Below are 22,794 nucleotides of genomic sequence, written 5' to 3'. Positions count from 1 at the left end.
TAGTATTGTAGTATTAAAGAATTATTATAGGTGAAGTTTGTCGGTAGCCGGATATTTCTTTAATATTACTTTAAACACCTTTGGTAGGCAGAAAAATTTCATAAAACACAGATATTGCTAACAGAAAACCGTTAGCTAAGCGGCTCACGACAGCTAGCATTCGAGGAGGAGATGGCGATACCTCTATCTGGGCAGAATTTTCTACTTCTAACAATGGAACACTGACCATAGAAACAAAATTAGCCATATCATTGTAATAAACACAAAAACATAATATGGAACACACTTACTATTTAAAGCGACGTTTCCTTGAGGGTTTTCTCAAATGGTTTCCCTATTGATAAGTGGTTAATTAGCTGTTACTTGTTTTTGTAGAAACCTTCTGTATATTATTTTCATTATCTTTACTGTCTTCTGTACATATCGTCGGTGGGCGATCAAAACCTCGTATATCGGATTTTAGTAAGTTTTCAGGGGAAACAAAAAATATCTGCGGTCCCGGATATTTTATTGAATGTGATTATATTTCTAATTTATGAACTAAATTGTGGAAAATTTAATATGGGAAGGTTATTTTTTGGATAATTTTAGGGGTTTATGTGCTGTGGCTATATACGACATTTTGTCTCGTGAAATGGCGGCGTATGTGACGTACGACGTTCTGTTCACAAACTGTAAGCCTGTTCTGGGTATATACGACGTTTTGTTCTGAATAACCTATTTACACAGATTATTTGTTTAGGGTAATTTACCTAGTACAGTGGCGGGCGCGAGATATTTTTTTTATCGGCGGGGGGGGGGTGCGGAGTGGTGGATTGTGAAGCTTATCTGCACCCAAATATAACACTCAATTTCATCAGCTGTATCACCCCAACAAAGTGCTGAAATTTACACGTTATTTTTTATACTGTTATTAAAGGGGGTGGGGCGGGACACGACGATCCGCCACCGACTCAGTAAGTTACCCGGGGCCTAGATATCCACCATATAACTCAAGGTAAGTTAACAGGGGTCATGACATCCACTACACAATCCAAGGTAAGTTACCCGGGGCGATGGTATCCACGACATTACTCAAGGTTAAGTAACCTATACTATAGGGCTGTAATTTTTGCGACATAATTCAAGGCAAATAACCCTGAGCCATAATATCCAAGACATAATTCAAGGTAAGTAATCCAGGGCTATAATATCCACGACATATTTCAAGGTAAGTTACCCAGGGCCATAACATCGACTACACAATTCCAGGTAAGTTTTCTGGTAGGTAAATAGCCTTAGATCGGTTCTGGTAGGTAAATATAGCCTTGGATCGGGATGATACTGACTACACAACCTAAGATAAGATATCAAGTGTTGTGATATTTACTCCATAAACAGGAGTTATAAACAAAACTCAATGTACGTTTAGCCAGGCGCATGGAATCGGTTAGAGAAAAGCTACCGAATTAGACTTTATTATATATAATTGAAATAGTATTTGTGTTCCATATTATGTTTTTGTGTTTATTACGTATGTCAATTGCTAAATGCCGCTCAAAGAAGATCATTATGTTAATATAAAATTATGAATGAAGTACTGGCTTAAGCTGAATTCGTTTCCTGAGCTTTTCGTTATTATAGTCACTGCGAGCGAGGTACCGTGACAGCAGTATTTAAGAAAATGTACAGGTTGCCAAATGAAATATATTCTTTGCATATATATATCTGAAGGTTGCTGCGATTGTTATGAAAAAATAATAATAACGAGAAGATATTGTTTAAAACAAGACGAAACTGGTAGTTTTTGTTTAAAGGGAAATAACTCTTGAGGTCGATTATCCCTTAAATTGCTTTAGTCAAACCATTTTTCACCAATAGCTTAAATATTTCAGCATGATTTTACATAGCAAAATTAATATTAACTCGATATTACTAAATTAGAAAATATTAGCAAAACTGTTGAAATTTTCGTACATTTCAACTTATCGTTCTTAGAATATTTCTTCTTACCCATTAATGGGTGAAATCCTTATACGACATTTAGTAACCGAACATATGATATAAAACACAAACACAAGAGGAACCTGTTGAAACGTAGTGTGAATAAAACCTAGTGATTGTCTTCCATAAAAATGTGTGTTTTATACCATTAATGGGTGGGTGCCTAACTCTACGCCAATCCAGCTTCGAACGCTAGAAGCCCCCCCCCCCCCCAGCGAAGATATATATGTTGCCTTTTATAATCCATACGTGTTAAACATGCATTAGGCAAGAGCTAAATCTATCTATTGCAAGTCTTTTTGGGGCCTGAATGTTATCTAGATTATTAATTAGACATTAATTTTAATTAAGTTAAAACTTATCCAGACCATAATCAACTCGCGTTGCCATCGTTAGCCTACGATATTTACTGTTTTTATTTACTGATAATTATTTTGCTTTTTATCATTCCAACGTTAGTAATGACGACCACGAATTGCCAAAAATTTAATCGCTAATATCTCGCTTCGGAGTGAAGCAATTTGACTTAATTTCAGCATATTTTGTTTTCATTATCTAATTTTTAACTATTATAGTGGGAACTGACAGCTCTTTATATAAATCTTACATGTTGCCGCTTTAAATTTGGGAAACTGGCCTATTATTTACTGAATACCTGTCAGTGGCAATGGCTATAATGGCATTTGTCTGTGGTCCTTGAGCCATTTATAGGGTAGGCCTATATAGTAGAACAATTTTGATATTCTCATTCCTCGGCGCTGATCGTTGACTTTAAATTTAACGAATATGATTAATAACTCGTCGTCGTTCGGTTGGTTGTGATTTTATCTATTTCAAGGTTCTACTCTAGAAAACCATTTTACAACAAAAGTGTACAAATGTGGGTGGATTGTAAATACATCCCTTACTCGATACCTTGCCAAAGGAGAGCTACATTCCTTTTTAAAATGTTAGAAATGAAAACATTATCCAAAAGAAGAATAATAAAGATATATATTGGATATTTAACACATAAGTAGTATTTCTGGATATATTGATCACAGTGTATGTTTCCGATAATGTATGGCTTAGATTCTCTCTCCACACCGTCGATAAAGACAAGAAAATGTAAGGCATACACTTATTAACCACATACAAAGTATTTTCATATCAAATATATGACCACAGGTCGATAAGGCCTTAAGGTAAAAACATAATCTGCATTTATATGATTAATGCAAAAGAGATAATATTTCCCGCATTCTATATTTTGCGTTTATCGGGATTTTCTGACGTGGTTTCCCCTTGTCAGTGGTGCAGGACGGAGGGTCGACAAGCAAAACTGTCTAGTCGTTCGGATCGGACGAAAAACGGAGGTCCCGTGTACACATTGGCGTGAACGTAAAAGATCCCTTGGCAGTTGGAATTCGATATAATAAGAGTAGGCCATAGTTCCGCTGCCCGGGCAAAATTATTGTCCTCATAGCACACTGTACGGCGTATGCCAGTCTTCATTAGCCCAGTAGGACGTTAAACCCCATTTCGTTTCTCTATATTTTGCAAGAAATATTTTACACATCTTGTAAACAGCCATTTTGGTTTTTTTTAAATGTACATATAGACTTAAAGGGCATATTATATAATTTTTTTCTTTTGGACATTAATATAGACGAAAATGTGTCCAAAAACATATAAATATTAATGTAATATGAGTGTATCAAAGTGGTTCATAGTCAATTTAAAAACAAAATATTGTAATTTATAATACGGGAGCTGTCCAAATTGACTGACAAACAATATTAATGTAATATGAGTGTATCAAAGTGTATCATAGTCAATTTAAAAACAAAATATTGTAATTTATAATACGGGAGCTGTCCAAATTGACTGACAAACGTTAACGCCTCCTTAGTCAATTCTACTTCTTGTTTATTAGTATTTGTCGTTTGTGACTCAGCCATTACTAATTACTTCCGCATTGTCTTTCGGGATATGTTTTTTTTTGTTAATTACAAATGGCCATCTAAACCATTGTTTCTCTGGGTTTTATTCCTGGTTGTTTTCAAATTTGAGTGAAGTTTGTCACTACAGGCCCGGGACTGCACATCGCAGTGGTCGCTTGCTGCTAACACCCTGATCCATTCACTTTATTTGAATTGTACGTTTGTTTGTGATTTCTGCGTAATATGTCTTGCCCGTATATTTGTTTTTGTGTAAATTATGTGTGGTGCAGTAACCCTGCACTTACTAATAGAATACACGACTGGTGTATTGATTATAAAATGTTCATTATGCCTAAAACATTGGATATTATGATCCCATATTTTTACGGCAAGATAACAACATCAATATTGATTTCTAATTCGTGTTTTTAATTGCGAAGATTATGAATAATGTTGAGTTAGAGGTTTAGCACCTTTAAGCATTTTACTATTAATATTGTTTCATTGAGGACTACTAAGTATTTCGTGCCAGGATGACATTCCTTAGTACTCTAACCTTAACCAAAATAATGATTACTATGCATTCAACAAAATTCAACATATTTATAAACCTGCGTTTCCTGATAAAGTGCTATGGACATTTTTTCTCGGGATAATTATTAAACCGGCCGGGCCTTCCTGATCCTGGTTACATACCTAAATATTGATTTCGACTTTTATTTTACAAAATAAAGCAAATTCAGATAATCCCAAATTGAAATCAACATTAGTTCCTGATACTTCTCATTTTTCTGGACATGGAGTCATATTCGATTTACTTCGGTAACACAGAGCTTAAAGCACTTATTCGGCTCCAATTCCTTTTTCCCCAATAGTATATTGAATGGAATCTTCATTTGGTTATCTTCGACATATTTTTATAATGAACACCTATGACGCTCTTTGATGCCTTTAAGGTTAATACCATCTGGACACACACGTTTAATCTAGAAAAAAGGAATATATTAGCTGTTGTATTTCCATCGATCATTATATTGACAACTTTTACTTGGTTTTCATATTACTTGAATAATCAATAAATGTTCAATATATAATGTACGTTGTTAGTCTATCAGCCAAATGGGCTTATGACATATCAATTGTCCGTCGACCGTTAACCTTTCATATGTTCGACTGTTTGTTTATTATACCAGATAAGCTTAGTTTTGAACATATTTAATTACACACGTCTGGTTTTTTTTGGGTAGTTAAATAACTAGTTATTATATAATATAAGGAATCAACATTCGCCCGTTTACAATGCAGTGTCAGATCAGCTTTTAAAGTAAAAAAGTTTCAATTATAATACCTGTCTACAGTTATGGTTTCCAAAACACCGTAGCGCGATCACTGGCGTATTTGATAAATATTGGGTCTCATATGATACATTGAGTAGTCCCTTCATTGGACATTTAATTTCATTGAGTGGATACAATCTCGAACTGTACCCACTTCGCAAAAAATACGTGTATTATTTGTGAACGTAAGCGGCTTCATTTGATTGGCCTCTGAATGGGTAATAATACTTATTTGAATCGGTTAAATACAGCACACACCCAACCCCCACTCCATATACAAACAGCTGTCGTAATCGTAAATCAATTCATGATTGAATTTGTTCCTCAGTTATTCAATATTCAATAACTTATTCATTAATATTCGTGTCTTTCTTATAGATCAGTTATAAGGAATTGTATATTTTAATACAGCTGTCCAATTCAATAAGTATGCCTTTAATTAAGCAGGTGTTTTTTTTTTAAAACTACTACAGCCGTTTCCAGCAATTGTTTTAGATCAAAATTGTTTTCAATGTTGTGCTTCAATTTACGCTTGGGATTCAGGTATTTTATAATTGTTTATACTTATTTGATAATTTTGCTGTCGATCCAAACATCTGAATTTTAGAATTAATTGAACAAATACAATCCAGAATGATATGGCTGACACTATGGTTTAGCAAAGTTCTAACGTTCTATTGCGGGGTGCTTATCCATTATTTATCCCATCGTCCATTGGCAATGCACATTAATTCCAGTACAGCATAGGTTGATGACACTTACCCATTAAAATTGGGTGGAGTGTGGCGTTACGTGATTGTTGTACACATCTTTACTTGATACTCGTTGAGCAATATATAATTTGTGCATAAAACAATGTCCGAATTACCGAATTTAAACTGTTAATCAATATATAGCCAAACGGTGATTATATTGTTACTATATTTTTAGAATATATACTTGTTGAAATGTTTGAATTGCCAAATTTAAAACTGTTAATCAATATATGGCCACACGGTGACTACATTGCTAACCAATTTCTAGAATATTTCAGATGGTTTAATCTATTTGCCATCCTTCAAACTGTGCGTCTTAATATAGTTCTTGGTATTTGATATGGTGAATCGAGGGTCAATCAAGTAGCTTAGCATCTAAATAGTCTAGGGGATATATAAATAAATTTGAATTGATTGATAGTCAATCAATACTTTTCTAGCATAACTCTGAATCATTCGATACGGCCATGTACGTGTATATTATGAAAGTTATCTTGAAACACAGACAATGACTTGCTGATCTATTGTTGATTATAACGGTAAGAGTTTTTCTTATATTTTATATCGTTCGTATTTGCGATGTTAACATGACACAGCAATGATTCGGTGTCGTGCGTCTTTTGAAATGACTCGCTTACAGTGAAGGGGGTCTCGGGTTCTTTCGCTTTATTAGTCGAAAAAGTTCACCGGGATGTTCCGGTGTACGTTTACCGAGATTTTCCTGTGTGGTTCACCCTTGGCAGTGATGCAGAACAAAGGGTCCGGCAATGAAAGTGCCTAGTCGTTCTGGTCTTTTCGATGGGATGAAAACCCAGGTCCCGTGTACACTTTAGCGTGCACGTAAAAGAACCCTTGATAGTTAGAATTCGAAATAAGCATTGCAAACCGTATGTCCCCAGTCGGTGCAGAACAGTAAGGCGTTAAACCCCATTAGTCCAGGCATTTTAACTCAATTTCGCACCATTCCGGGCAGTGGCTGCAATAGAAATGCCGACGGTTTATGGTCGGTCTAGACGTATATTATTTTCAAAAAATGTCCCAGTCCGAAATCCGTGCCCAGATGGGTCAAACTGACAAAAATCCAAAATGGCCTCCACTTTTGACTGGAAAATGCCAATTTTTATCCAATTATCATAATATGATCGAGTTTGGTATCAAAGTATATCTTTTCTGTGTAGCTGAACCCATTCATACACATTTTGTTGATTAATTACACCGCGGAGTCAATATGCTATCTTGCCTGGAATACATTTGATTTCCTAAACTAAGCGGGCTAGTATTCAAACGAATTATAGCTGGTGACTATCCCGGTTGTCTTTGCCCAAATTTTACCCTCTACTGAGTACCACTGGCTAAATGTCCAAGCTAGTATCAGGTATGTGTATAGCGAGTGACACAGATGCACTGTGTATGGGAAGGGTGAGTTTATGTTTTTGTAACTTGGTTGCACAATTTCCTGATAGTCTTTTGATTGATTACCTTTAACGCAGTAGACCGCTTAATGGCATAGTCCTTTTAACTATGGAAGTAATGAAACGCCGAACATTGGATGCCAGATGTACACGTGAAATTATTGCATTACTTCTAGATGCCACGCGCACAAACATGATAGCTCTTCACCAAGTGTCGGCTGAACAATACAGTGAACATAATCGTCTATTGAGGGTACCTATACACTTATTCGTCATTTTATTGTCATTGGCGATACCTTACATTTTAAAGACGTGTTTATAATTATAACTGAACATGTATTACTTTTGTCTATTTTTCAAAATTAGATATTGGGAGGAAAAACCCAAAGCACAAGAAACATCCATAATGGTAACTCTGAATAGACATCGCAAAATAATTATCTACGCCTGTCTCTTCTCTGTTGCCATTTTACTAAGTTACCAAATTTATATACCGATTTCAGAAAGTTACTCTGCAAAGGAAACTATGAAAAAACTGGAAGGAAGCAACGAAAATATATCCATCACCAATTCATCTACTTACAAAACTAAATCATGGCCAAGGCACATCACACACACACATTACCCTTTAACTATATCAAGCCCTTACGTTATAAATAGCCCCAACGTGTGCAAAAATGTTAAAAATCTGGCATTTATAACAATAGTCCACACAGCTACCGACCATTTCCAGCGTAGACGCATCATTAGAGAAACGTGGGCTAATAAAAACTTGTTTAAATCTATATCAACCCGGATCGTATTTGTTTTTGGCTTAACTAAAGATACAAATGTACAGGCGTTACTGGAGAATGAACAAGTTATACACGGTGATATTATTCAGGGAGATTTTCTCGATCATTATCATAATCTAACACACAAGGGTGTCTTAGCCTTTAGATGGGTTTCTGAATACTGTAGTCATGCCAAAGTAATTGTTAAAGTTGATGATGATATTTTCATGAACCCTTTTCTGTTGATACAAAATATATTACCAAGATATAAGAATGTGACAAGATTTATAATGGGTCATCTTCGCCGCCAGGGTACGAGTTGGATTATGCGCGGCGAGACCGATAAATGGAATGTTCATAAAGGACAATTTCAAGGTTATATATATTACCCAGTGCCTTACCCTAACGGATACTTTGTGCTCATCTCTCCCGAGATTATTTCTGCTTTATACCATGCGTCAGCCTTAACACCATTTTTCTGGGTAGATGATGTGTATCTTTATGGTTTGTTACCTTTTATGATAGGCCACGTGGTGCACACAGACATACGCGAGTACCTGTCGTTAAGTTCAAGGGAGGGTAAACTCTGCTATAAGAATCCGAAATCCTGCAACCTATTAGCTGTCAACGCAGGGAAACCAGAGTCAGTGGAAGAGATGTGGATGCAAATTTTGAAAAACTTATCAGAGCAACAAAAGGCGCTGATAAATAGTGATTTTATTATAACCCGAAAATGATGTAGTCTCAATGTATATGTTTTGCTTTAATGTTATTCTCGTATTAAAATTAAATACAGTGCAGTACGGGCTGATCAATTCGGCTTATTTCTCATGAGACATATACCCCCACAAACCACATCCCGAATGGGTTTAAATTCCAGCACAAGGTTACTCGACAATCCTATTTCGCTTCTGCTGGCCAAGCTGTCTAAGAAGGACTTTCAATAAAATTTTCGACGACTCTCCCTGAACTTCGTGATGGTTGTTTGGATGGTGTCTGTTCAGATTTGTTTAATGTAGCTGATCGGCGGCGCCATTAACGATGGTCATAGGGGCACATTTATGCGGCTATAGGTAAACGGATTGATGGGTTTCGGCAAATTTGTAGGTAGGGTGCTTTTATAAAATAAAGTGGCCGACCTAAAAAAATTGGGTACATTAGACATTTTGTACTTCCCCTGAACTAGGAATAGGTAGAGCGAAGGACCAAATGTATATTATTTTTCTCTTGGAATCCTGTGCCGGCTGATTTCTGTCCCAGTGTTTGACTGGTTAACAACCAATCCATTACAGTGTAACAAATTGATCGTGTTTATCCAACGAAATTAATTATGAGCGGTTAACGAGAGAATAGCAGAAGATTGCATAAAAACTAATTGTGTCATAAACTAGGCTATCCAAAATAACTGCAAACGTAAACATAGGGTAATCGCCTAATGTAGAACCTTTTTATCAACTGTTAAGACTAACCAGCAGACGAACAATATTTTCAGTGTTTTTTGAAACATTAAATCAACTGTCCGAATTTTAGGAAAGATCCAAGATTAACGAGATGTAACGTATTTTGTTTCATCAAACCACATAGAATTGCCAACAATGGTACCTAGGAGACGTTTGATTGAACAATTAAAACAGACACGTCACGTCAACCCCCCCCCCCCCAAAAAAAAAAAACAACCTTTGCTCCAAGTACAGCAATGATTAGAGAGGTATTTCTCGGGCATTAATTTAGGGATGTGGCAATAACAACATATTTACCTGAATTAAAAATGTGCAGGGTTTTTTCGTAGGCGAATTGAGCTGAAAAATTCATTTTTTGCAAAATCTTTGACTAAGCACTATTTTCGGCCATTTCCAGGTGAATTTCGATTTTTTTTTCTCACCATATTGTATTAGAAACACTTCGAATGGGCCTTCTAGGGTGTCCTTTTTAGGGGTTTCCGGCACGACAAAAACGAATACAATATCATTTGGATTTTCGAAAATCCAGTATGGTGAAAGTCCGAAATGGCGGAAGACCTTTTTTTTTCATCAACTGAATACAAATTTAGATTTCATATACCGTGTAATGTCCTTTACATTACCGTGTGCCAACCGAAAAAGGGACGAAACTCGTTTTTTTCTGAATTAGCTGTCACAATTTTTTCATCGACTGAATAGAATATTAGATTTTATATACCGTGTAATGTCGATTTTATGAACAGGCTGTCACAAATATGGCGAAAAGTAGGTCTTACATTATGGCCTCGTATCGGATTCCTGGAATTGATACCGGTTCCATTCAACCGAAAACAGCCAAGGCTCCGATGCATGGAAAGTTTGTCACACATAACATTCAAGGTAAGATCTCGTTTGAAATTTTGCAACTTTTTTTCGTGGAAGATGCGCCGGAAATAATCTTGCTAAATTATGGATGAATTATTCCTTTATAAGATCCACCTTCATTTATTTCCGTAAGTGGACGTGAAAGTCGTAAAAATGCAATTTTTCTGAGATGACCGAAATTTTATTGGGCATACTGGGGGGGGGGGGGCTAGATGGCCGAAAGGTTAGCACGTGCGCGCTGTATCATAAGGTCTGTCATTGAGTCAACTGGCGTGGTTTCGAATCCCTGGTTGTACGTGACAAGGAGTACGGTTGCCTGTCCAACCGCGTGGGTTTCCTCCCACTGCTAAAGACCCCATGTGTTAGTCCCGAAATGACCTAGCTTGTGTCAAGTGGACGTTAAACCCCATTTCTCTCTATATATATCGGCCATACGGTAATGGCGGAAGGCGTGTCAAATGTAGTCTTTATCATTCAGACGAATATTAGCAGGTACTGCTGACCAAGACTATATCAAATTAGTTAGATGACCGTTAGACACATGCTAATGCACGATATACTTGAACTAATAACAATTTTAATTCTTTGAGACTGGATTTGTTATTTACAAATGAAACAAAATTAGTTTGAATCGTATGCTTTATTTATTTCGTGTTAAATAAAAATATTCTTAGTAGCGCATCGCATATGCCAGTCTTCATTTCATAATTGTCAAAAAAACCCAACAGAAATGAGTAAGACAAGAGGTTAACCCCACGCTGCTTACCTATGAGTATGTAAAACCAGCTACAAAAATAAAAGTGCTGGACCGATTTTTAAAATGTAAACCGATTGATGATTCTCGGGTGTGTCTGTGCAAAGTTTCAGATCCCTGGTTGGCACATGCTATTTATAGGGTTTGTGGGTTGACAAGTGCTGATACAGTATATTTTACCAATTTCAGTGATCCAATATGGTGGAAATCCCGTACTCCGACAGAGAATCAAACAAGTCTACTACGCCTTAATCTTTCCACACAAAGATATGATTGGAAGAGCTAGTCCCTTTCGGAACGGTCTCTTATGATCGACCGACCATTCTTGTTCGTCCCTATTAAGCTGTAATATGAAAATATTGTTCCTTTAGGAACGGTCTCTGATCGGAGGATGTTCTCTCGCCACCATTAAGTTGCAATATGAAAATGCCTCTCTACCCTCACCTTTGCTCTAAGGCCATTTTGGGATCCTTACCTTCTATTTACCACAGTAAATTTAGTAATTGAAATGGAATCAACAGGTCACAATTCTATGGAATACAATTACTGCTTATTACTGAGCTTGATAATGACTAGAGAAGCCTAGCCGAAACGTCGCTCAGTAATAAGCAGTAATTGTATTCCATGGAATTGTGACCTGATTATTCCTTGACACAGGTAATTTTTAAGACTGTTTCAAAATTGCCAAAATATAATATTGAACACAATGTTCTCTTGTATATATCTCTGACACACAGTACAGAAGTCCGAGGTTTACTTAAAGGACAATATTGGTGTCACTCATTATTACATATGTGATAGAACTGGTTAAATACATTCCAAATATAATTTTAACATAGAGATCATTGCTACGGGAGACTTGTAACAAGCACGTGAAGAAACGGGAAGTGACGCAAAACATGACCAAACACGAGTTGTCCTTCTATATAACAGACTGAAGTAACGAGCGGTAACAGACAAACGATCGAATTTCATTTCACTGATAATTCCGTTGAAGTTGAAAAGTTATTGTATGGGACGGTGAGAGGGTATCTCACAATTCAAAAATAGAATTGGCTGTCACTAGATAAGGGACACGAGAAAAAGTAGAAAAATCCCGTGCATTCCGCCGTTTTTATTCATTCTGTCCCCCGTTTTTATTCATTCTGTTCTTAATAAAAAAAAATGGTAATGCACGGACTTTTTCTAATTTGTTCGTTATCTTTTATCTACTGACAGCCAATTCTTTTTTTGAATTGTCAGATATCCTCTCATCGTCTCATAAAACAACTTTTCATCTTCAACGGAATTATCGGTGAAATGAAATTCGATCGTTTGTCTGTTACCGCTCGTTACTTCAGTCAGTTATATAGAAGGACAACTCATGTTTGTCATGTCTGACGTCACTTCCCGTTTCTTCACGTGCTTGTTACAAGTCTCCCGTAGCAATGATCTGTGTTAAAATTATATTTGGGATGCATTTAACCAGCTCTATCACATATTTTATGACTGACACCAATACACGACTTCCAACGCTAGTTTCTAAGAATTATCGAAACGTCAGTTTGTTAAACGGGCCACATTTAAACCCTTAGCCGGCCGGATGTTTGACAATCCAGGTCTAGAATTTAACCAAGCTGTTCGTTATGAATTCTAAACAAATCGAACGAGAGTGAGTTGGGTCGTTTGAAATTTTACGCCAGGGTGTAGGGTGTGCACGTTTTCCTTGATATAATTTTTTAAAAGCGTGATACTGCATTGGCTATAATGAGGAAAGACATTACCTTATAATGCTTCTAAACGGCATAAGACGGAATTTCAGCAGGATTGTTCTTAGATGTGTCCAACATGTAGAGACGGATTAAGTGACAACAATAGCCCCAATAGGTGTCACTGGGAATGGGGTTTAATGTCGACTTTAAGGGCGTTCAGTAGTCTAAGATACGCACTAAGTTTTCAACACCAATCTTATTATGACTTTGCACACTTGTTCCATGTGTAAAATAACCTAGAGGACACATAACAGTCCGACCGTTTGTTGTGTAATAATGGAGATACAAGCGAAAAGAAAAAAGCTATTTATAGCAAACGAGAGTTTTCCCCAAAATAGATCATTCTTGGATAAATTATGAAGTCGTATGCACCGCTCACCTATAATTTTATTATTTGATCGTCAAAGACAGCTATTTTTGAATGTATAAGATGATTTTTAGAGCGGCCGAGTAGTGCACTGAAGTAGATACTTTTTACATCAGAATTGTTGTATTTTAAAACTTGTTGTGGACGTATTCAAAGAATTAACCCAAAATCCCGTTTGAAGATAAATAATGAAGAACGGATTTAAAATACTTTGAGTTAATATTTTCCAACGTTTTTGGTGTCGAAATGTAGCTTATAACCCCTACTTTCCATCTACAGGTGTGGTTATCGATATCTCTTTTTAGCATGTACTAATAGAATTTCCAAGAAAACTTACCTCTTTTTTCTGCGTCTCCAAGGATAACAGACAAACCACAGCCTATAGTCAAAAATTGACCAGTGGCTTGTTTGGACATTATGGATAATGGCCGAAGACTGTCCATTATGTAAATAGAAATAACAACTGAGGGCGTTAACCCCGAAGTTTTTCTTTGTATTTGAATGATGGACAGTCTGAGGCATTATCAAACTTAAAACATAGCACTATTGAGATACAAATACTGGATAGTTTTCTAAAACAAGCCAAAATATAATGGATATATTTTTAAAACAACATGCACATGCCCATGAATGCATGTGACAAAACACTCCAGTCATACAATGCAAGCATACACAGACAGTCCAAAATACTCGACATGGAGACGCCATGTTTATAACATGGGCGGATCTAGGAATTTTAAAAAGGGGCGGGGGCGCGCCGCAAAATGAGGGCACTGACCGCGGATACGGGGAACGACGCTGAGAGGATTTTTTTTTTTTTGGGGTGGGGGGTCCCCTAAGAAAATTATCCGTCATTCCTTTGCATCTGTAGCCTTTCCAAGAGCTTTTGGCTGATATTTTCGTCTAACTCTAAGTAAACATTCGGAAATCGAGCGAAAATGCCAGTTGAACATGCGACTCGAAAGTTGTCAAGGCGAGCGAGGCATTATGATGGGAAAAAAGACGAATCTATTCCCTAGCCCAGTGATTCTCAACCATTGTGCCGCGGCACACAGGTGCACCGCGAGATCTTCCTAAGTGTGCCGCGAAATTTCGCACACTAAGACAATTTCTCACTAAAAAGAAGTAAGTTATTTAACTCATGAAATTCGTAACACAGCAATAAAGTAAGTTCATAACCGTGTTTTCGTGATGTAGTTTGAGTCATTCTATGTGTCTATGACTAGTCTGTGTCTACGGTTGTATGCCGTCTATGACTTGCCATGTTTCTATTTTGCAAAATTAAAATATTTTTCATATATATTTAGCCAGGTGTGCCGCTATTTTTCCATGTGTTCCAAGGCGTGACTTTGGCAGAAAAAGGTTGAGAACCACTGCCCTAGCCACTAACTTGTACTGTCCACACATAAAACAATGCTACATCAAGTTGCACTCATGCGCGTCGGTGATGGGCATGAGTGTATACGCCGTCGATTCCACAAGATGCTATCATTGATGTCTGTCTATAGTCACTCTATAGGATTAGGGCACCGTCAGGTAAACAAGAATTCGTTTGAAAGTGGAAGCATTAATTAGACCAGGCTGGTGTGTTTGAGTCGATGGTTTGAGTCATATGGGATCCCTGCAATGGGTTGGGAACGGACATATTTGGGTCTGAGAAAAGGCACTTTCAGCAGTAAAAAGGGCAAGTATATCACAGTCGAAAACAAATTTAATAATGAGAATATATTATGTGATAAGCATTTGGATACTGATTACATTGGTAATGTACCCGATATGGAAGATAATAGTCGCAAAAATTGTGACGTTCTTGATATGGGGGAATAATAGCCATCAAAGTTGTGATGGAAAGGCTGCTCACGAGAATGATTTAGATATTGATAATATTCTTAGTACTGTGGTTAGTGTGGAGGGTACTAGCCGTCCAAATTTTGGTTTAAAATTTAATACATACTCTGATATCAGTGACAGAACACAGGATCAAAGGCACAAACCAATTCACGAAATTCAATTCAAACTCAGCTCTCATTATGATGTAACGGTGATGTATTTGAACGTTTGTTAAAAATCGGATACAAATTTTGACCTGTATAGATTCTACAGGCTCAAAACACGTTTTTTTGTTCAATCAGGGGCCATAATCCAGGAAGTTACGGTCCGATATGCGTCAATATGGCAAAGAATTGAGATCTTAGGGTTATAAACACACATGTTCAGTTTCATCAAAATGGGCTAATAATTGTGACCTCAAGTGTGTACAGTCAGGGCCATAATCCATGAAGTTATGGTCCATACAAGCCAATATCGAAAGGATCCGAGATCTTTGGGATATACATGTATACCTATATCTCAAGTTATGACCTGTAAAGTGTCCACAAAGAAGGTGTGAAAATGTGGGCGTATAAAAACGTATCATCGATCTAGTGCCGAACGTACCATTAAACGGACAAGTGACATATAACGGACGGATTTAAGTAGAATTCTTTATGTAGACAAACACGTGAAATCAACATTCGGTCATGTGACATTTCTGTAACTATGAGGTTTTAAAGTAATTTCATGTTCCGTAATTTAAGTGTCTATTATTGTTATTTTCTTAAACAATCGTCTATTATTCATAAAACTGTCCATTATATATTAAAAATAATGGACAGTTTTATAAATAATATACGATTGTTTAAGAAAAGCGTACATTCTCCTATATACTGGTTAAAAACATCAAAGGGTGACGTCATAACTATGTGTTAATTGCTATTAGCACTGTTCATGCCACATTTAAAGAAAATCCATACAGGCACCCTTTATTATCATGCTTTTGGGCCAAGTTTGGAACCTAGTTGGTAAATAAAACTGGTATTGTTTGGTGATTAATATGTAGTTTACCACCTAAAATAAAAAAAAAATGTCATATCTTATAACAAAAATTACAGTTCTAGCTTTAAAATGTGCATTTTAGACTGGTCAACGCCCTTAAACTAGGTACACGTGTTCACAGGCATTCCAGAATTGTGTTTGATTTATCTATGATATACATGTAACTGGCATTGCTCCTAGATTCAATCCGGGCATGTTTAGGTCCTTAAGGTAAGAATTGTATGTAAAAGGTGCTTTGATAATTAAAATGATTACCTCCTCCCTTTTCAGGGTTGTGTTTTGGTTTTACATCGTTCATCAGTATTCTTAATCATGGCTACCATCTTCCTCGTTCGTAAGAGATCGTTTTATTCCTGTGTCATCTTTGTAATTGCGGTACTCAGCTATTATGTGTACCTTTCCTTGTCATCAGATGATCGGGCAAATCACCTTGCTGCCACATTTAGAAGAATCAATCCACCTGGAGATACGGTTACAGTCATGGTCAATACTAATATAGCCCGCAAAAAGAATAAATCCAACATCTTACCATTCAAATCAACCTTGGACTATAAAATCTCAACTTATTATCGAAAACGACCATACCATGGGAAACAAACTCTATATCCATTAACTTTAAATAGCCCTTACCTTATAAACAGTCCAAACGTGTGCAAGAACGTTAGTAACTTAGCCTTCTTAACTATCGTTCACACCGCGACACATAACTTCAAAAAGAGGCGCATCATTCGTGAAACGTGGGCGAATAAAAACCTGTTTAAAAACATATCAACTCGGGTGGTATTTGTCTTTGGATTAACTAAAGATAAAATTATACAGGCGTTACTCGAGAGGGAACAAAATATACACGGCGATATTATTCAGGGAGATTTTCTCGATCATTATAATAATCTGACGCATAAGGGCATTTTAGCTTTTAGGTGGATTTCTGAGTTTTGTAACCATTCCAAGCTGATTGTAAAAGTTGACGATGATGTCTTCGTGAACCCGTTCATGTTACTACAAGACATAATTCCAAAGCATAAAGACAGTAATAGGTTTATGCTGTGTCACTCACGCAGTTTGGGTTCCAGTGGAATCATGCGTGGAAAACTGTATAAATGGGGTGTAGAAAATGACGAATTTAGAGGATACAGAACATTCCCTGTTGTGCACTGCTATGGTTTCTTTGTTGTTATTTCTCCAGACATAATTGAATCTCTATATCGTGCGTCCTCTTTTACTCCATTTTTCTGGATTGATGATGTTTATCTGTATGGCTTGTTGCCGTTTCAGATAGGGAATGTGAACCATGAAAATATACAAATGAACATGTCGCGGAACAGTTACTATGGCAAGCAGTGTTATCGCGATTCAAACCCATGTCATTTAATGGTCATTACTTCTCCGGATATTGATACACATGAAGAAATATGGAGAATGCTACTGAAAAATTTAACTAAAGAACAAAAGACATTGGTTAAGGATGAATATATATATTAGGTGGCAGTTGGTTTAAGCATGTGCTATGTCAAATGAGGGACATCGAGGTTATTCACCACTATCAATACTACCTTGGATATTCCTACTGATATCTAAGCTTATTATGAAATAGTTATAATTTATTTCAGGGATCCCCCTACACGAGCGGATATAGGAATATTTAAAAAAAACAGAAACCAGTAAAAGAACGTAGAGTTACGTGACAGATGATGGACAAGGCTACCACTCTAGGTCCGTCTCTAAAACATTAAAGCTAAATAATAACTTTCGATTCCTTTTCGTTTTACTACATTTTAATCTGACACCATTCCTATCACGGCTATATTCCGTTTGTGTGGGTTCTGTATACACCAGCCAAACCCGTCACAATTTGCGTATTATTGCCGTTCGAAGAGAGCAGGCGACTATTAAAATGGGTTCGACCGTCTGTCCGCCACACTTTGTGGGACACAATAACTATTCTTCTAATTGAGCTAGAATGTTCGAACTTGGTGTATGTGGTCAATGCCTTGATGGAGTGATGAAACTAGGTGTATAGATTTATTACATCATACCTCGACTAAGTGCGATAATGAGCATTTTCTGCTCAGGGTAAGCTGGGCGATAAGCAATTTGATTGGTCAAGACTTTGGAACACAATAACTCTCCTTCTAATTGAGCTACAACGTTTAAACTTGGTGTAGGTGTGTGTTAGCTCAGTGCCTTGACGGAGTTCGAAGATGAGAATTTTCTGCTTAGGGAAAGCAGAGATAAACAATTTGATTGGCTGATGCTTTGGGACACGATAACTTTAGTTCTAATTAAGTGAGAGTGAGGACACTTGGTGTATAGTTTTATCACATCGATACCTTGACTAAGTTCGATAATGGACATTGTCTGTTCAGGGTAACCAGAGCGATAAGCAATTTGATTGGTCGAGACTTTGGAACACAATAACTCTCCTCCTAATTGAGGTAGAATGTTCAATCTTTGTGTAGGCGTTCATTAGGTGAATGCCTTGATGGAATTAGAAGATAAACATTGTCTGCTTACGATAAGCAGACATAAGAGATAAGCAATCTGATTAGTTGATGCTTTGGGACACGATAACTTCGGTTTTTATTATGTGAGAGTGATGAAACTCCCGAGTATAGATTCATTATATCATTACCTTGACTAAGTTCGATGATGAGAATTGTCTGTTTAGGCTAAGGAGCGATAATCAATTTGATTGGTCAAGACTTTGGAACATAGCAACTCTGCTTTTAATTGAGGTAGCATGTTTAAACCTGGGGTAGATGTTCATTAGGTGAATGTCTTGACTGGGTTCAATGATTAACATTTCGAGCTAAAGCTAATGCATTTTCATTGGTCGATGCTTTGGGACACGGTAACATTGATTCTATCTGATAGACAGTGATGAAACTTAGTGTATAGTTGATAATCAGCTTGATTGCTGGATACGTTTGAAAAAAAAAATAATGTGCGATTAATTAATATGTGTCATCTATTTATTTTGGGACCATACGACCAGTTTAATTAGTCAGCACGTTCCCGTGGTCAGGTCACCGACTTTAAAAAAGACATTAGACCGAAAACATATTAGACAGGAAGAGGTCTTTCTGAACTAATGCCATGTTACCTATTGTGCATACTTATTTGTATTAGTGTAATAATATAATCCCTTACGATGTCAGAAATATTTTATCTGTGGCTGTACATTGGGTACAGGTGCGCTAGTGTACACTGATTTTAATAATGTACCTTGCCGAGAAATGAACTGCAAGCGAACAGGGGGTAATAACATCGTAATATGTTCTATGATCTTCGGTGGGGATAATAAAATATGCAACAGAGGGCTGTGATAAGCTTTTAGATTTAAATTACTTTTTACCCTCACGTTTATATTGCCACATTGTTGTCGATATGTGTTTTCAAATTGTTACCACATGTCCAGCTTACAACTCATACCTGGCAATTCTAAGTTTTCTTAACAGTGGAGGGCCCGGAGAAAACCCACGAGGTTAGACAAACTCGAAACCGCTACGCCACTTGACTCAATGACAGACCTTATGGTTTGATGCACACGCGTTAAACAATTAGAGGACCCAACCCCTATCATGTAAATAGTAACACTATAATGAGATAAGTAAGATGAACCGAATCAGATGCTTGGGCCAGTGCTGACTAGCATTGGGTTCAACTGGCCAGCCATGATTGTTATACTAGTATGTTCTTATTTTTCAGAATCATAATAAGAACAACAACTTCCCAAAAGGTGTAACCGATCACTATGGCTACAATAAAATTGCTTCTTAAAACAACCATGTATACATTTTTCATCTCCACTGTCGTACTCTTAAGTTATTTAATTTGTTCGCAGATTTTAGGAGGTGGTACAATTTTTGGTGAAACCCTTGTAAATACCCATATACAAAACGCTGAGGTTGGTGGCGATCCTTCTGGAATTCTACAACTCGCTATGACAACGGATACAAATGAAGCATTACCTGTAATCAAGCACATACGAAAACATCGTGGCAATAAAACTCGATACCCATTAACATTAAGCAGTCCATACGTGATAAACAGTCCCAACTTGTGCAAAAACGCCACAAACTTGGTCTACATAACTATTGTCCACACCGCTACTACCCACTTCAAGAGGAGACGGATAATTCGTAAAACGTGGGCAAATAAAAGCTTATTTAGAAACATATCAACCCGGATCGTATTTGTTTTTGGTTTGACCAAAGATATAAAGATACAGGCGTTACTGGAGAATGAACAAGTTATACACGGTGATATTATTCAGGGAGATTTTCTCGATCATTATCATAATCTAACACACAAGGGTGTCTTAGCGCTTAGATGGGTTTCTGAATACTGTAACCATTCCAAAGTAATTGTTAAAGTTGATGATGATATTTTCATGAACCCTTTTCTGCTTCTGCAAAATATATTACCAAAATATGAGAATAAGAAACGCTTTATTCTGTGTCGCGCACGGAGGCCGGGCACAACTTTTATATTTCGTGGCAATTTGCAAAAATGGAGCGTACACAAAGATGAGTTCAAGGGATATAGCAATTACCCCCATCAGGACTGCATGGGATTTTTTGTTATTATTTCGGCTGACATTATTGAATCGTTGTATCACTCTGCCTACTTGGCGCCATTTTTCTGGATCGATGACATTTATCTGTTTGGTATTCTGCCATCCAAAATAGGTAACGTAACGCATACAGACATACGGGATACGTTTACCGACATAACGTACGGTAAACAGTGTTACACAAATCCACAGTCGTGTAATGCAATGGTGATAATGGCTTACAACTTAGAAGAAACTGAAGAAATATGGATTAACATTATGAAACATTTAACTAATGAACAAAAGGCTATGGTTAATGAGGACTATCTGTTGAAGGTACATAGTAGATAATCTCAGTGTTCATCCCTACCTAAATATTGGGAGTGAACCTCTTTGTTTTGGGTTTGAAAAAAAACTGTATTAAGTTACGCTAATCGGTTGTATTTGTACCTAAATATTGGCACTGAACCTCTTTGTTTTGGGTTTAAAAAAAATGTATTAAGTTACATTAATCTGTTGTTTTTGTACGAGTAGTGATCGGGCATCTACACGATTATTTTGTCTTCCCCAAATATTTCAAGCAACGGTCGACAAAATATCTCAACATTATCTTTACCTGTTCTTAAAATTTTGAACAAAACCAAACTGTCATCTCATCAATTCAATCAACATAAACACGTGTGGTTCTAATTGGTTCGGTATTACAGTGTAACATAATTGTTACTTTATAAACGTTATGTTCCCAACATGGAAAACGAAAACTACGTTTCAATATGGTTATGAATAACCAACTCAAATTGGTAACATTCATATGATAAAGTGGGCCTATAATATGTTAGAAACACATTTAATTCCTTCAATTAATATCGATTAAAAATTGGATACAGTCAGATTGAATATATACTATTCAAAAAAAGTAGGGGATATTTGATTTTTAAGTGTTATTAAAGTCACCTAATGAAACTGACGAAGAAACAAATGACAAAATGAAATGAAGTTCACATTCATCGATTTATTCCAAATGATCGTTAGACTAAGTAAGGCACAGACTGACCATTATAAGGGTAAAATGATACCCGGGGTCAAACAGCAAAGTTACCACAGCATCACAACCAAGTCAGTAACGGGTAAATCCTCCTCTGTTTGCCAAACAAGCATTGATCCGACGTGGCATACTCCTAATGAGACGTCTAAGGTCATTTTGGTCCAGATTGTCCCATTCCTGTTGCAACGCAGCAGCAAGTTCTTGGACATTGGCAGGACGTTGTTGACGTAACCTCTGTCCAAGCATGTCCCAGACATGCTCGATGGGGGAGAGGTCGGGACTCAGTGCTGGCCAAGGTAATGTGGTGATGTTCTGTTGTTGGAGGTAACCTGTAACGATCCTGGCCCTGTGACATTTTGCGTTGTCATCCTGGAAGATGAAACGGCGGCCATGACGTCGTGCGAACGGCACAACATGGACTGCCAAGATGTTGTCCCGGTAGTACTGGCCTGTAACACGCCCTGCAACAACATGTAAAGCCGTTCTTCCAGCAACAGTGATGCCTCCCCACACCATAACAGAACCACCCCCAAATCGATCATGTCTGATGACGTTAACGTCTTGGAAGCGCTCGTTTCGACGACGCCACACCCTCCTACGTCTGTCCAAAAAATCAACAGTGAACCTTGACTCATCTGAAAACATCACATTGCTCCAGCGTCGATTATCCCAGTGTTGACGATCCCTACACCAACGACGTCTTGCCTGAATGTGATGGTCTCTCAAACAAGGGATCACGCGAGGACGTCGGGCGCGAAGGTGACCCATATGCAGTCGATTCCGAATCGTCTGGCCACTCACTCTCACACCAGTGTCTGTTTGAAGACGAGCGCTGATCTGATTTGCTGTGATGACACGATTTTTCAAGGCCAAGGTACGGATAAATCGATCCTGGGCTTGAGTTGTCGCCCTTGGTCGACCTGGGCGTGGTCTGTCCTGTAC

General features: G+C 37.3%; 2 protein-coding genes across 6 annotated transcripts; both read left to right on the top strand.

Annotated features, from left to right (window-relative positions):
* Positions 1 to 5,714: 5,714 nt before the first annotated feature.
* On the top strand, positions 5,715 to 21,547 carry LOC126823989 (beta-1,3-galactosyltransferase 1). Of its 5 annotated transcripts, none has more exons than XM_056101997.1 (3): positions 5,715 to 5,785; positions 16,523 to 17,965; positions 19,961 to 20,337. In XM_056101997.1, exon 2 carries the CDS (start codon positions 16,565 to 16,567, stop codon positions 17,732 to 17,734), a length of 1,170 nt encoding a protein of 389 aa, XP_055957972.1. In that variant the 5' UTR covers positions 5,715 to 5,785; positions 16,523 to 16,564; the 3' UTR covers positions 17,735 to 17,965; positions 19,961 to 20,337. The 5 variants fall into 5 exon arrangements, with proteins under 5 accessions (XP_055957972.1, XP_050409016.1, XP_050409017.1 ...); XM_050553059.2 differs by having other exon boundaries at positions 5,723 to 5,785; positions 17,863 to 17,965; positions 19,961 to 21,547; XM_050553060.2 differs by lacking the exon at positions 5,715 to 5,785 and adding an exon at positions 9,851 to 10,521 and having other exon boundaries at positions 17,863 to 17,965; positions 19,961 to 21,547.
* Positions 6,399 to 9,729, top strand: LOC130010372 (beta-1,3-galactosyltransferase 1-like). The gene is made up of 2 exons (XM_056101999.1): positions 6,399 to 6,536; positions 7,776 to 9,729. The coding sequence occupies exon 2, from the start codon at positions 7,816 to 7,818 to the stop codon at positions 8,917 to 8,919; it is 1,104 nt and encodes a 367-aa protein (XP_055957974.1). The 5' UTR covers positions 6,399 to 6,536; positions 7,776 to 7,815; the 3' UTR covers positions 8,920 to 9,729.
* Positions 21,548 to 22,794: the final 1,247 nt, after the last annotated feature.

The sequence above is a fragment of the Patella vulgata genome, chromosome 6 (genome assembly GCF_932274485.2).
Source record: "Patella vulgata chromosome 6, xgPatVulg1.2, whole genome shotgun sequence".
NCBI lineage: Eukaryota > Metazoa > Mollusca > Gastropoda > Patellidae > Patella > Patella vulgata.
This window is presented reverse-complemented; position numbering and strand designations above follow the sequence as displayed.